Genomic DNA, 16,042 nt, shown 5'->3' on the forward strand with positions numbered 1-16,042 from the left:
CAAAAAGACTGCGATGGTTTAGCTTAGAATAGGTCCATCAATGGCTATTAGCCAAGATAGGCAGGGATGGTATCCCTTGCCTGTTTCCTGTCGGTGGCAGGGGATGAATCACTTGGTGATTGCCTGTTCTGTTCATTCCCTCTGGGGCACCTGGCATTGGCCACTGTCAGAAGACAGGATACAGGGCTAAATGGACCTTTGGTCTGACCCAATAGGGCCGTTCTTATGTTCTTCTATAGAAAAGCGGTGACTTAGGGGGGATATGATAGAGTCCTATAAAATCATGAATGGTGTGGAGAAAGTGAGTAGGAAAGTGTTATTTGCCCCTTCACATAACAACATAACCAGCAGTCACCCAATGAAATTAATAGGCAGCAGGTTTTAAACAAACAAAAGGAAGTATTTCTTCACACAATGCTCAGTCAACCTGTGGAACTGGTTGCCAGGGGATGTTGTGAAGGCCAAAAATAGAACTGAGTTCAAAAAAGAATTAGATAAGTTCATGGAGGATAGGTCCATTCATGGCTATTAGCCAAGATCATTAGGGACACAACCCCATAGTTCAGGTGTCTCTAAACCTCTGACTGCCAGTAGCTGGGACTGGGTGACATGAGCTGGATGACTCAATAACTGCCCTGTTTTGTTCATTCCCTCTGAAGCACCTGGCATTGGCCACTGTTGGAAGACAGGATACTGGGCTAGATGGACCGTTGGTCTTGCCTAGTATGGCCACTCTTATGTACTGCTTAATATTATTATTTTAGTTAATTTAAATGATTTAGTAGATCATAGTAAGTTTTGGCCTTTGACATAGATTATCATAATTTCATACTACATTTTTAAAGGAAAATTATATTTAAATTAAATTTAAAAATCTGATTTTTTAAAAAAACGTTCATTATCTACCCTGATACTAATGTAACAAAAATAATTCTGTATTCAGATTGATTTGCAAAGGAATGGATGGGAAGGAATGATAAAAAAGTTTGTGTCATAAATGGGCAGATTTTCAAAACCCACTTTGTGTGCATTTAAATGTCTCATTTATTTGGGAGAATTTACTGCAGTTGCAGGCATAAATAGATTCATAGATATTTAGGTCAGAAGGGACCATTATGATCATCTAGTCTGACCTCCTGCACAACGCAGGCCACAGAATTTCACCCACCACTCCTGCAAAAAACCTCTCACCTATGTCTATGCTATTGAAGTCCTCAAATCGTGGTTTAAAGGCTTCAAGGAGCAGAGAATCCTCCAGCAAGTGACCTGTGCCCCATACTACAGAGGAAGGCGAAAAACCTCCAGGGCCTCTTTCAATCTGCCCTGGAGGAAAATTCCTTCCCGACCCCAAATGTGGTGATCAGCTAAACCCTGAGCATATGAGCAAGATTCACCAGCTAGATACTACAGAAAATTCTTTCCTGGGTAACTCAGATCCCACCCCATCTAATATCCCATCACAGGCCATTGGGCCTATTTACCATGAATATTTAATTACCAAATCCATGTTATCCCGTCATACCATCTCCTCCATAAATTTATCGAGTTTAATCTTAAAGCCAGATAGATCTTTTGCCCCCACTGCTTCGCTTGGAAGGCTATTCCAAAACTTCACTCCTCTGATGGTTAGAAACCTTCATCTAATTTCTAGTCTAAATTTCCTGGTGGCCAGTTTATATCCGTTTGTTCTTGTGTCCACATTGGTACTGAGCTTAAATAATTCCTCTCCCTCTCCGGTATTTATCCCTCTGATATATTTATAGAGAGCAATCATATCTCCCCTCAACCTTCTTTTAGTTAGGCTAAACAAGCCAAGCTCCTTGAGTCGCCTTTCATAAGACAAGTTTTCCATTCCTCGGATCATCCTAGTAGCCCTTTCCTGTACCTGTTCCAGTTTGAATTCATCCTTCTTAATCATGGGAGACCAGAACTGCACACAGTATTCCAGGTGAGGTCTCACCAGTGCCTTGTATAACGGTACTAAAACCTCCTTATCTCTACTGGAAATACCTCTCCTGATGCATCCCAAGACCTCATTATCTTTTCTCGCGGCCATATCACATTGGCGGCTCATAGTCATCCTATGATCAACCAATACTCCAAGGTCCTTCTCCTCCTCCGTTACTTCTAATTGATGCATCCCCAGCTTATAACGAAAATTCTTGTTGTTAATCCCTAAATGCATGATCTTACACTTCTCACTATTAAATTTCATCTTATTACTATTACTCCAGTTTACAAGGTCATCCAGATCCTCCTGTAGGATATCCTTCTCTAAATTGACAATACTTCCCAGCTTTGTATCATCCGCGAACTTTATTAGCACACTTCCACTTTTGTGCCGAGGTCAGTAATAAAAAGATTAAATAAGATTGGTCCCAAAACCGATCCTTGAGGAACTGCACTGGTAACCTTCCTCCAGCCTGACAGTTCACCTTTCAGTAGGACCCGTTGTAGTCTCCCCTTTAACCGATTCCTTATCCACCTTTCAATTTTCCTATTGATCCCCATCTTACTCAATTTAACTAATAATTCCCCATGTGGCACGGTATCAAACGCCTTACTGAAATCTAGGTAAATTAGATCCACTGCGTTTCCTTTGTCTAAAAAATCTGTTACTTTCTTAAAGAAGGAGATCAGGTTGGTTTGGCACGATCTACCTTTTGTAAAACCATGTTGTATTTTGTCCCATTTACCATTGACTTCAATGTCCTTAACTACATTCTCTTTCAAAATTTTTTCCAAGACCTTGCATACTACAGATATCAAACTAACAGGACTATAGTTACCCGGATCACTTTTTTCCCCTTTCTTAAAAATAGGAACTATGTTAGCAATTCTCCAATCATATGGTACAACCCCTGAGTTTACAGATTCATTAAAAATTCTTGCTGATGGGCTTGCAATTTCATGTGCCAATTCCTTTAATATTCTTGGATGAGGATTATCTGGGCCCCCCGATTTAGTCCCAATAAGCTGTTCGAGTTTCGCTTCTACCTCAGATATGGTAATATCTGCATCCATATCCTCATTCCCATTTGTCATGCTACCATTATCCCTAAGATCCTCTTTAGCCTTATTAAAGACTGAGGCAAAGTATTTGTTTAGATATTGGGCCATGCCTAGATTATCCTTGACCTCCACTCCTTCCTCAGCGTTTAGCGTTCCCACTTCTTCTTTCTTTGTTTTCTTCTTATTTATATGGCTATAGAACCTTTTACTATGGGTTTTAATTCCCTTTGCAAGGTCCAACTCTACTTGACTTTTAGCCTGTCTCACTTTATCCCTACATGTTCTCACCTCAATAAGGTAGCTTTCCTTGCTGATCCCTCCCTTCTTCCACTCCCTGTATGCGTTCTGCTTTTTCTTAATTACCTCTCTGAGATGCTTGCTCATCCAGCTTGGTCTACAACTCCTGCCTATGAATTTTTTCCCCTTTCTTGGGATGCAGGCTTCTGATAGCTTCTGCAGCTTTGATTTAAAATAATCCCAGGCCTCCTCTGCCTTTAGATCCATAAATTTTTCAGCCCAATCCACTTCCCTACCTAATTTCCTTAATTTTTGAAAGTCAGCCCTTTTGAAATCAAAAACCCTAGTTGCAGATTTATTTTTGTTAATCCTTCCGTTCAGTTTGAACTGAATTAGCTCATGATCACTTGAGCCAAGATTATCCCCTACAACCATTTCTTCTATGAGGTCCTCACTACTCACCAAAACCAAATCTAAAATGGCGTCCCCTCTAGTTGGTTCAGCAACTACTTGATGAAGGAATCCATCAGCTATCGCATCTAGGAAAATCTGAGCCCTATTATTATTACTAGCACTCGTTCTCCAGTCTATATCTGGGAAGTTAAAGTCTCCCATGATCATGCAGTTTCCATTAGTATTTACTTCATTAAAAACATTAAAAAGGACTCTATCCATATCCAAATTATATCCCGGCCCTTCAAAAGGGCTGACTTTCAAAAATTAAGGAAATTAGTTAGGGAAGTGGATTGGGCTGAAGAATTTATGGATCTAAAGGTAGAGGAGGCCTGGGATTATTTTAAATCAAAGCTGCAGAAGCTATCAGAAGCCTGCATCCCAAGAAAGGGGAAAAAATTCATAGGCAGGAGTTGTAGACCAAGCTGGATGAGCAAGCATCTCAGAGAGGTAATTAAGAAAAAGCAGAACGCATACAGGGAGTGGAAGAAGGGAGGGATCAGCAAGGAAAGCTACCTTATTGAAATAATTATTTAATTATTTCAAATTAAATAATTTGAAATCTATTTAAAAAGTTGACTTGAAATAAAAATCTTAAGTGTGGAGGGACATATGCATTGAAGTGAGTGACTGAAATGGAGCACAGTGTTTTACCAAGCACTATCCCAGCAGAGGCTCTAATAGTATTCTTCTCCAATGTAATTTTTGCCCAGACGGACTGTCTTATCCATTTCATCGCTTCTTATTTCTTTACATTCTACCTCATCATTGATATACAATGCTACTCCACCACCTTTACCTTTATTTCGGTCTTTCCTAAAGAGCACATACCCTTCAATACCTGTAGTCCAGTCATGACTACTATTCCACCATGTTTCTGTTATCCCTATAATATCTGGTTTCACTTCCTGCACCAGTAGCTCTAGTTCCTCCATTTTGTTACCTAGGCTCCTCGCATAGGTGTACAAAAGTCTTAATTTTTGTTGTTTGGCCTCACTCACATTCTGTACCCTATTAGGCACAGTCATTCTACAGCCAGTATAACCTATTAGACTGGTATCTACACTGCCCTTCCTCCTACCCACGGCTGTATCCTCTCTTACTTCGTTTTCTTTCCTCTCAATGCTAAACTCTGGCATGGAGATTACCTGGACATCTCCCAACCATCTCCCCCAAATTCCTAGTTTAAAGCTCTCTTAATCAGTTGTGCCAGCCTCCATCCTAGAAGTCTATTTCCTTCCCTACTCAGATGAAGTCCATCCCGAGAGAACTGTCCTCTGTCCATGAATGCCTCCCAGAGGCCATACATCCCAAAGCCCTCCTTATAGCACCACTGCCTAAGCCATCTGTTGATAGTTGTCATAATCTTGTCACACCTTTGTTGCCCTTCTCTAGGAACAGGCAGAATCCCACTAAAGATCACCTGAGCCTTGATTTCCTTAAGCGTCTTCCCCCTGCCTAGCATAGTCTCCCTTAATACTTTCCAGTGAGAATCTAGCCGTATCATTTGTTCCCACATGAAGGATAATTAGGGGATTCTTTCCTGCTCCCTTTAGAATCCTTTTCAACCTCATGTCTACATCCCGTATCTTAGCACCTGGAAGACAGTACACCCTCCTATTCTCTGGATCAGCTCTGGTTACAGGCCTGTCTATTCTTCTCAGTAAAGAGTCCCCAATCACATAGACCTGCCTTTTCCTGGTGACGGTGTTATTCTCCAGTCTATCCCCTGTTCCCTCTGGCTGCAAGTTCTTTCCATTCCTGTTCTCCCTTGTAATCGTCTTTAACTCATCCTGTATCCTCCTGGGGCTCATATTTGGTGTAGTCTCCATTAACTCTTCCCCTTTTCCTATAGGACTAGCCGCTCTTCTCTTCTTCCTTGCCCTTCCACCTTCGGTGACTACCTGCTGAGCCCCTTCTTCATTTTCCAACTCTGCAAACCTATTCTTGAGCTCTGTTTCTCCTTCACTAGCCAGACTCATAGCTGGTCATTTGCTTGTGCCATCACTATGTTATGTGGGCACATGTACTGTGACTGCACACGCATTAGGCACACCACTGATGTAGATTTTGTCCACCTGCATTTGTGCACACAGGATTTTGAGAACAGAGTCCCTAACGTGTCTAGTCCCATAATGTGTGTAGGATCTGTTTGATCAAATCTCCTTAATCCGTCTAAGCATTTATAATGCTCTCATCACTCTGTCTTTCAATCAGCACTGTTAATTAGTCCATTAATTTTTGGGAGTAATATTCCAACTCCACTTGAGTACAAATGATTATTTAAACTCACGTGTTGGGTCATTGGGATCTTGAAGTTTAAAGCTGATTATAGTTATAATTGCCGTCCCAGGGAACTATCTTAAAATACCTTTTGCATCAGGATTTGAGAACCAGCCTCTTTTATTACTGAGTTTCAGGACCATACTGAGAGCTTTTCAGTGTCCACAGCTATGCCTTGTATAGGCTTCCATATACACTGCCTTGTATAGTCTTACATATATACTACCTCACTGGTCCTTCAGTTCGCCAAGACTTCACAACTGAATACCACGGCTTTTAAATTGTGATTGAAATCTATTTAAAAAGTTGACTTGAAATAAAAATCTTAAGTGTGGAGGGACATATGCATTGAAGTGAGTGACTGAAATGGAGCACAGTGTTTTACCGATTGATCCATGTAACTTTAACTAGAGAACTGGGTAACTGAATAGCTCAGGTTTCAGAGTAGCAGCCATGTTAGTCTGTATTAGCAAAAAGAAAAGGAGTACTTGTGGCACCTTGGAGACTAAGAAATTTATTTGAGCATAAGCTACAGCTCACTTTCAGTGGAAAATGAATAGCTCAGGACACTGATAATGGGCTTTGGAAGGGATCCTCCCCACCCTGCAGTGTATTCTGTTTTGTTTTGTTGTCTCCTTCCTCTGAAACATCAAAGATGGCCACAGCTGGAGATGGGACATGGAATGGGGTGGGCCGGTACTTCGAGGTGGCACAGAGCAGTGGTTCTCAACCAGGGGTACATGTACCCCTGAGGGTACACAAAGGTCTTCCAGGGGGTACATCAACCCATCTAGATGTTTGCTTAGTTTTACAATAGGCTACATAAAAAGCACTAGCGAAGTCTGTACCAGCTAAAATTTCGTACACGCCTCCCAGGCTCCTTGTCCCAGTCTGTTTGCCCAACTAGTGAAGATTGAGACCTGTTAGGTTTCACAGACTGGTTGGCTCAAGGGACCGATAACTCTATGCAGTCTTTTCCTTCTTGACTGCTGGTTCAAATCCTACTCAGGTTGGTAGTGAGTGATGGAAAGTTGTTGCCATTTGATGGCTATATGGTGGCCACTGTATGGTTGAGGTATGTTGGTAGGGCAGTACAGAGAATGCTTGCTTATACTGGTGTTATATATGTTGCAACCATTCTGTGGACAAACAGAAGAGTAAAGACTTCAGAGCTGTCAAGCCAACACTTTCTCCTAGCACCATTTCACTTTGAAAAGAAAATGCAAGGAGCTCAGTTTGACTTTGTTTTCTTAAAACACTTGGGTTTCCCCCCTATGTTTGCAACACAAGTGGTTCGATACATATCAGGGAGGATGAAATGCTGTGTGCTGACCTACAGTGTATTTGCTTTCACACCATTTATGTAGTTAGGTTCATATCTTAGTGGGGCTGCAGTAGTCAGATGATTGTTAAGTGTAAATGTTGACAGCGAGTATCCTATGTGCTCAAGGTAAGCAGCTTTGCTGGAGATAACACAGAGTGATTTTGCCTCTGAAACAGTGGCGTTCCTCCGAGGTCCTTCACCCAATGCGTGTCGAAACTGCACATTTATGACAGGCTAATCTGGGGCTATGAAACAAAAGGACAAAGCATTCATCTCCCTTAGCCAAGTGCTTGTTGCTCAAAGGGTAGTGCCTTTGGAAAGAACTAAAGAATGTTTCTGTAAACTGTAAGCGTGACATCATTCACTGGTTTGTGTGGGAGCTAACAATGGCCCTGTACTTCCAAAGTCTTCGGGCTAGCCCTATCAGACCTCCCTCTCCCATCCCTCCATAATGCTATTTTTTTGTACGTTATGGAGTTGGGCACCCAAGCTCTTCTAGTCTGCAGTGGTGACACATAGTAATGGCACAATTATCATGTGAGTTATGTGGTATCATGGTATCTCATGATCTGATATTGTGCTGAGCCAGAAGAAATGGTGTTACTGTCGGATCTCGAGCAGTAATTATCATAGCTGTAAACCATAAAGGTGTCTGATGTCTCATCAGATAACTCAGCCTGGTGAAATGCTGGAGTGTCGGTGTTTTTGTATCTCTGTAGATAAGGAGAGCTCTCTTGTCGTGACCACTAAAACTGCTTCACAGTTAGCTACAAAAAGGGAGCCCCTTCAAATTCAGGGAAATGGATATGTAGCTGGATTGGATTTGATTCAGTCAGGGCCAAATCTGAGGGATGAGCTCACTGGCCAGCAAGCCTTAAACCTGGCAAACTATGTTTCCTCTGTGAAGCCAAGTCCTGATAGACCCTGTAAGGCTTACAAGCCAAGGTTTGGGAGGGAGGGATGTCACACCTAGATCAGAGCCAGAGCCCTCTCCTTATCAGGAGAAGTCCCCTGGCATTCTAAGTCAATGCTTTCTCCTTCCAAGTGGCTTGTGCTGGTGAATGGGGGGACATAATGCCATCAGGGACATCATGGTGTCCAAACATCTTCCAAACATTATCCCTCCCCAACACCCAGTTTCTGCCTTGTTCCCGTCAGTCCTGGATCATTCCCAGTAGCCATTTGGCTGCTCATGGTTGAGTTGACACCAAATTCCCTGGAGTAATTGGGGCAGGTTTCGGCTCCACCTAATTTACCAACTTTTCAGTTTGTGCAATGAGACTTCATATTCAAATTTTCATTGGACCAGAGAAAACCTGTCCCTATGAGTTATCACCTTCTTAAAATAGGGGTTAAAAATGGGAAAGCCTAACAAGTCTCAGAAGCAATTGGGGAAATGTGAGACCCACCCAAAATGCTGTTCATTGTAGTGTGTCTGTATTTCACCCAGATGAAGAGTGTTGCTAATACTCAGTGGCAGAGTTATATGTTGGGTCAGGAAGCTCATCGTAATTCCTCAATAATAACAATTCTTTCCCCTCTTTTTTAGAATGGCAACAAAGACAACTCCCTGGACATGTTGGGGACAGATATCTGGGCAGCCAATACCTTTGATTCCTTCAGGTAAGCTCCTTTAAAAGCTCTTTCACAAGACAGATGGAATATGACCTCTTTTGTCCTTCTCCTCAGGGCTCTTCTATAGACATGCAAGCATTGCAACTTGGAGACTGCCATGCCTCCTCCTCTCCAGTCCAGTCCCTCATCCTAAGTGCAGATAACGTGCACCTTATTTTTGCTGGAGTTCAACCTAGAGGAGGTCGGTGGGATTGTTTGCACACCAAACATCTGAAAGGTGCACTAATGTGACTAGTTTAAGGTGATGTCTGTGCTACAGTTGGACGTGTGATTGCACATTGTGGAGGCATATCACTGCCAGCTTGAATAAAAATAGCAGTGAAGACGTGGTGGCACTTGGCTGTACAAGCCCTCCCAGAACCCTGGATACATACTCATATCCCTAGCTTGCACAGGGGTCCGTGCTCCGTGTCTTCATGGCTGTTTTTAACCATGCTAGCTACCTGAGCTGCAATAACACCTCCAGTTGCTGTGTAGGCATGCCCATATTTGTCGAGGAATCTTGATACACAAAAGCGAAGAGGCCTCTCAGGGACTTGGGTGAATCCAGTTGTTTGTCCATATATCAGCAGTGCATCAGTTTATATATCATGCAGTTTGCATCAGTACTTGTGGCAGGAGCTCTTCAGTTTCCATTCCAGCACGTGGGCACTGAGAGGGTACTGCTGCAATCAACCACGAAAGATTAAATCAATAAAATAAACTTTCCTCTCAGCTTTGTGCTCCATTCTGTGCTGTCCATAGAGCACTGCAGGCTTTGCTCTCGGGAGGGAGGGGTCCTCCTTGGCACTTGTTGATCCTGTGCCCCAGGCTATGTAATGCACATTCCAGCAGGGATCTTCCAAGCAAGAGATGAGGATTCTTGAGAGGGCATCTCCACTGCATGGACCAGACTAGCTGCTGCAGCAAAAGACTGAGGGGAACTTTTCAAAAGCTAAGAGCATGTGCAGCTAAGAAAGTTTAGATGCTGCACCTAAAGTTTTTATTAAGGGCAGTTAAGTGTGGCAGTGTAAAAGCTGGAGGTACCTGGTCAGGGACTGCTGGAAGTAGAAGCTATGTCTCCAGAGACAATAGCCTTTGGAAAGTAATGGGCAAGTATAGATGATATGCTCTTCCCAACATGAACACATTTCATTAATAGTGCGTTCTCTCTCTCCCTTCCTAGTGGTGCAACCTGGGATTTACAGCCTGAAAAGCTGGACTTCACACAGTTTCAGAGGAAGCTCCGGAACACCCCCAAACACCCGCTCCCGCACATAGACAGAGAAGGGTAAGTGCCGTGGTGTCGACTTCTCTCATACTGTGTGGGTGTGTGTGTGGGTGTTTGTGTGCATGTGCTCGGCTTCAGGGTGGGGAAACACAAATGGGTCACACGTGGCAGGTATTAGAAATTTGAAGTGGAAGCTTGGGTCATCTCCTGAGGGGGGCTAGTGTGGAACTGTTCTGTTGCTTTGACCAGGCCAGTTTCCAACAAATATGGGGCCAAACTAAATCCCTTAGAGTCAAACATCTCTTAACTATGGGAAGGACTAGATCCCAGTTATCTGATTTGGGTCCATCTCTGGTTTAAAAAATCCTAAGGGACACAGCTTCCACCTCTTTTTCTCTAGCAAGATTTTCACGGTGCTATAGTGGAACACGAAAATATTCTTCATAAATTTTCCTTGCCATAATTTCATCCTATATCTCCTAGCCATAAACCTGTGTACATTATTAAACAGTCCCTTTCTATCCTTGGCATTTACACAGTCTAAATGCTTTTACACTGAGGCTGTATTCCTCCATTGTTGTATAAAGCTACAAGTATTTACTGATAATGTTCCCAATCCTTCTTCATAAATCAGTCCTTGCAGTCCCTTCGTCATCTTTGTTCTTCTCTTCATTCCCTCCAGTTTATCAACCTGAGCCTCCTCCAGGTGCTAAGGTGTCCAGTACTGTGAGCAGTATTCTAGGTGTGACTCACCAGTGGTGGAGAAAGAAATCATTGCCTCACTGTTCGAGGCTTCTGCAAGTTGAGAAGTTGCCAGATCTTAATGTGGGTGGTCTCCCCTCTCCCAGCCAGTCAGTTCTGGCACCTAAACATTGACCAGTTAAGGAGCAGTGCTGGCTATGGATATGGAGGCAGCTACATATTCTGTATGTCCTAGTTATGGCACGATATCAGTCAATCCTTGATGTAACTCCATAAAGTCTACCACAAATGGAAGGGTATAGTTTCTTTAGAGATAAGGATATAGTTACTCCAGGGCTAAATTTGGCCTCAGATAGCGCTCACTTTTGTCTGAAGAGGGATGAAAAAGTATGTTCCTGTTTAGAAGGAGTGACCGAAAGGATTAGAAATGCCTTTTATGTAATGAAGCCAGATGGCACTCATTCAGTTTTTCCATTTGCTGGAAAAAAATGTCAAAGTTTCAAGTACATTAAAACGTACCCCTCTAGGACTGAATGTTTAGTTAAGCATTGTATCGCAATTGGTGGAGCATCCCAAGGACAGGACTTGGTAACTTTTCCATTTTAGATAGCAGTGTGGAAGACCAGGCCCTTGAACTGGTGAGAAACAAAGCATGCTATCTTCGTGGTGCGCTCAGAACATTGGCCTAGGTCTTTGTGGACTGGCATTCTATGGAGTTTATAAATAGCATCTTAAAGAATAGCTAGAATAACCTCTAAAGCATTTTTAACTGGTGATATTTTTGTCTACCTCTGTTTTTAAGAATTTTGTACAAAGGGTGCTATGTAAAAATCAAATACATTGTGCTCAAGATCTCGTGGCTCTTTTCAGACAATCACAGCCATCAGAGGTGAAAGAGACCTTTTATATTCATTGGATCATCTGCCCTGCTAATGCAGGATTCTTTTGCACTATAGTAGATGTGTTCACCAATTTCTAATTGAGTGATTGCATTCTTCCTATATTCAGATTTACCTGATACAGTATTATTAATTTTCTGCCCTGAATTGGCATGCAGTGTTGCTGGGTGCCATTAAAAAGTTGTATTGTTTCATTGCAGAGGTGGCTGGATTTCAGCCGGGCAATGATTCTGCAGTTCAGAGTTTGCTTTGGGCTCCTTTTGGATGAAAGGCACTAGACAAATAAGTCTTTAATTCTACACTATTGAATGTTGGTTTGGGGTTTCTTTATCAGAGTCCAACGTAAATCCACAACAGCAAGGATAAAGACAAAACCCTATGCTTAATTCACCTTGTTATGCTCATTTGTTACAGGGACAGCGAGTGATCTTACTGACTATAGTTGCTCAGTTCAAAAGGATGTGTCAGGAATGTCTTTGTGGGCTACCTCAGATGCATAATGTAGTTTAAATGCAGCAGGTTTTAGTGGGGGCGGACTCTGGGCGGGTTGATTGGAAATTAAAACTTTATAGTAATAAACTACAACTTTAGGCCTTGATCCTCCAGTTGGATCAGCATGGGTAGATCTGTGTGTCAACGTGGAGCATTGTTGAAAGCAGTGGCCCCCATTTAGATGCAAGAGGCCACCCATGTGAATCTGATTGCAGGACTGGGGCTTTATTTTTGTTTGTTGCCTTTCACACAAAGTGTGCACCAGAACTCTTACCAGAACTAAATAATATAGCTGCCGAATTGAAATAAGAAGGGATAACAGAAATAGAAAAGTGAAATGAACATCATCAACTTAACAGCCATGCTTGAGTTTGAAAATATTTCCCAAGAATTGTCAGTAATACAAATTACAAATAACCCCGACTAGAACTGAAAGACCAGAGAACAGTTTTTGTCTCTCTTTTTGCGTTTGCTTACTTTGTGCATTCAGCAGCAGTTTGTTTAGACACAGCTTCTCTCTCTCTATCTCCTGGATAGTCAGCTAGTTAGTCAGTTTCTCCTTTTGCTTGTGCTGGTTTTTTTGTTCATCCAGGGACAGTGGGAAGAAAAACTTAAAGCTCATGTTCTGTTATGTCCACTGTGATCCCTAAATCCTTTTCAGAGTCACTGTTTTCCAGGGTACAGTCCCACATTCTGTTGGTACGACCTGCACTCTTTGTTCCTGGGTGTATGACCTTGCATTTGGCTGTAATGCATTTTGGTTGAATGGGCCCACCTTGCCAACTGATCCAAATCACTCTATGTGACTGTGCTATCATCATTATTTACCTACCAATCTTTGTGTCATCTGCAAATTTTATCAGCAGTGATTTTATGTTTACTTCAGATCATTGATGAAAATATTGAATAGTGTGGGGCCTGGAACCAATTTCTGCAGAACTCCACTGGAAACACCTCCATTTGATGATGATTCCCCATTGACAACTACTTCGTGAGATGTCTCAGTTAGCCAGTTCCTCATCCTTGTAATGTGCGATTCATTAAATATTCTATACTGCTATTTTTTTTAATCAGAATGTCATGTGGTACGAAATCACGTGCCTTACAAAAGTCTACTACATCTGCATAGTTCTCTTTTATCAATCAAACTTGTAATCTTATCAAAAAATGAAATCGGGTTTGTTTGACAAGTTCTATTTTTCATAAAAATATGTTGACTGGCATTAATTATATTTCCATCCTTTCTTTATTAACTGAATCCCGTGTCAGCTTTTCTGTTATTTTTCTTGGGATTGATGTCAGGCTAATTGGTTTATAATTACAGTAGTTGGGTCATCCCACTTATCGTTTGTATGCACTGGCATAACACTAGAACTCCTCCAGTCTTCTGGAATTTTCCTGGTATTCCAAGGTTTATTAAAAGAGAATATCAGTAGGCCAGAGATTTTTTTCTATCCAACTCTTTTAGGACTCCTGGATGTGGTTAACGTGACCTCCTGATTTAGAAATGTTTATCCCTAGTAGATACTGTTTAGTATCCTCCTTAGTTACTAATGGACTGAAAAGTTGTTTATTATCTTCATGTAATATGAGTACATCATCCTGCTTCTTTCCAAATAGAGAACACTAATATTTATGGAACACTGTTGCTTTTTCTGTTTTGTTAACAAGTTTACTTTACTATCTCCACCTAGTAATTGCCCTGTAGCATTGTTAGGATTTCTTTGTTCCTGATGTTCTTAATAAACTGAAACAAAATATGTTTACTGCCCTTAGCGTTGCCATGGATCTGGTCCTGATTTCTCTTGCTTCCTTTATCAGCTTTCTACACTTCATAACTTATAATTTATATTGATTGCTGTCTACTTCTCCTTTTATCCACTTGTTATATTATCTTTCTTAAACTATTTGCAGCCTTCAGTTCCCCACCGAACTCAGATAGGCTTTAACCCAAAGTTGTCCTCTTCCTCAATTGTGGAATCATAGTTTATTTTTGGCCATCTAATGAAGACTTCTTAAAGAACTCAGAATTTTCATACACATTTGTCTAACTTTTTCCTCTCAGTTTTGCTCATAATTTTCCTCAGATTTGGGAAATTAGCCTTTTTGAAGCACGCAGTATATATATTACTGGTTGGGACTGTCCTTTGTTTATCTGTATTGACTGTGATCAGTCACGATCACTGGCCGCATTGAACATACATTAAATATTTGTAACCATATTTTAAAATCCAGTAACGGAAAGCACTTCTCTTTAGTTTTATTATATTTTTATTAAGGTTTATATGTATACGTTCTTATAACTCCAACAAGAAGGCAGGGATGAACATTGCTGAGAAAATTGCAAATGCATCCGATGAAGTGAGCTGTAGCTCACGAAAGCTTACGCTCAAATAAATTTGTTAGTCTCTAAGGTGCCACAAGTACTCCTTTTCAGTTAACATTCAGGGAGAGATAAAGGTGTTGCATGTGTGAATCTCCCATTTGAGCTCAAACTCTGCAGCTTTCCAGGCCCTTCTTTTTTAACCTTCTGTCCCCTTCTGTCCTTTTCTTTAAAAAATAAATCCTCTATAAATCTGACACTGACCTATGCTTGAACCAGGGATGAGTGCTGAGAATTACAGTACGCTGGGAAACGTAAGGGATACAGACAGTTGTGCCAAAGTTTCTCATGCAAAAAATGTTCATGCACACAGAAACAAATAGTCATTGGTGCAAACAGATCTTGGAGAAGCAGTTATCTGTTTGGCATGGATGGTTATCTGCGTGCATGTGGATGTTTAGGAGGCATGGGTTATTTGGCCCAGAGATCCTCCCCATTGTTTTTTTCCCCCCATTTAAAGGTAGAAAACTAAACTCACCATCTGTGGTGGGTGAGAAACGTTAACTTTGGTTTCAGTGGAGGTTTCACATGCTCTTTTTTTTTTTTTTTTTTTTTTTATTTTGTTGTTGTTCCTGGCTCAGGCTTGGAAAAGGGAAGCACGAGGATGGAGACGGAATCAACCTGAATGACATAGAGAAAGTCCTTCCCGTCTGGCAGGTATGTTTTGGTGGCACCGTATTGCTGATATATTGCTATTTTTCCCATTTGTTCGTATTGCTGATGAAGATGGCGCCTTCTCTTGTGCTGTACCCCCCATGGTTAGAGATCTAGCTGGTTATGTAAATTTAAGTCCTGTGGTCAGCTAGCTGTGATGTTTGTGTAATCCACAAGAGGGGAGTGTGGGTTTTTGTCTGCCGTTTGGGGGCTGTTTCTTTGAGTCTGCTGTCACTTCCAGCTAAGTAACATAGACCTAGATTCACAGAAGCACTTAGGTGCCTAAACCGCAGATTTAGGCACTTAAGTCCCAGTTTTGAACTTCACTTGTTCACAGAACTCCCGCTGAACCTGTAGGTGCCTAAACTCAGTCAGCACCTTGCTTTTTGTAGTAAAAGCTCCTTAAGCACCTGTTTCTACCTCTGGACATGCGCACTGCTGCCTCGTTCTAGGTGTCCGGATGTGTGTCTCCTGCCCAAGCACCAGAGCAAGTCATGAACCAGGGGAAGACAGGCATTCAGCTGCCTAATTCACAGGCAGGGCTTGATCCAGTAGCGTGCTCAGAGGCCGCCTACTAGATTGGGTCCCCATAGGGGAGTTTATAGAAGAAAGCTGGGGAGAGAGGAGGAGAGTCTCCCTTATAACATTTAGCCCAGTGGTTAGGGTATGCTGAAGACCCCGCCCAGTTCAGGTCCCCCCTCACCTGTGGGGGAGAAGGGATTTAAACAGGGATCTGCCACCTCTCAGATGAGTGCTCT

The 16,042-nt window shown here is 41.9% G+C and overlaps 1 protein-coding gene across 1 annotated transcript in view; it reads left to right on the forward strand.

The window, feature by feature from the left end:
- The window catches only part of CTIF (cap binding complex dependent translation initiation factor), a 341,931-nt gene that overhangs the window by 115,482 nt on the left and 210,407 nt on the right, over positions 1–16,042 (forward strand). Inside the window, exons 5-7 of the mRNA XM_077816213.1 lie at positions 8,859–8,932; positions 10,110–10,214; positions 15,212–15,287. Of these exons, the coding sequence (XP_077672339.1) occupies positions 8,859–8,932; positions 10,110–10,214; positions 15,212–15,287 (255 nt within the window). The remainder of the gene's footprint in view (positions 1–8,858; positions 8,933–10,109; positions 10,215–15,211; positions 15,288–16,042) is intronic.

The sequence above is a fragment of the Eretmochelys imbricata genome, chromosome 5, assembly GCF_965152235.1.
Source record: "Eretmochelys imbricata isolate rEreImb1 chromosome 5, rEreImb1.hap1, whole genome shotgun sequence".
Classification (NCBI taxonomy): Eukaryota; Metazoa; Chordata; order Testudines; family Cheloniidae; genus Eretmochelys; species Eretmochelys imbricata.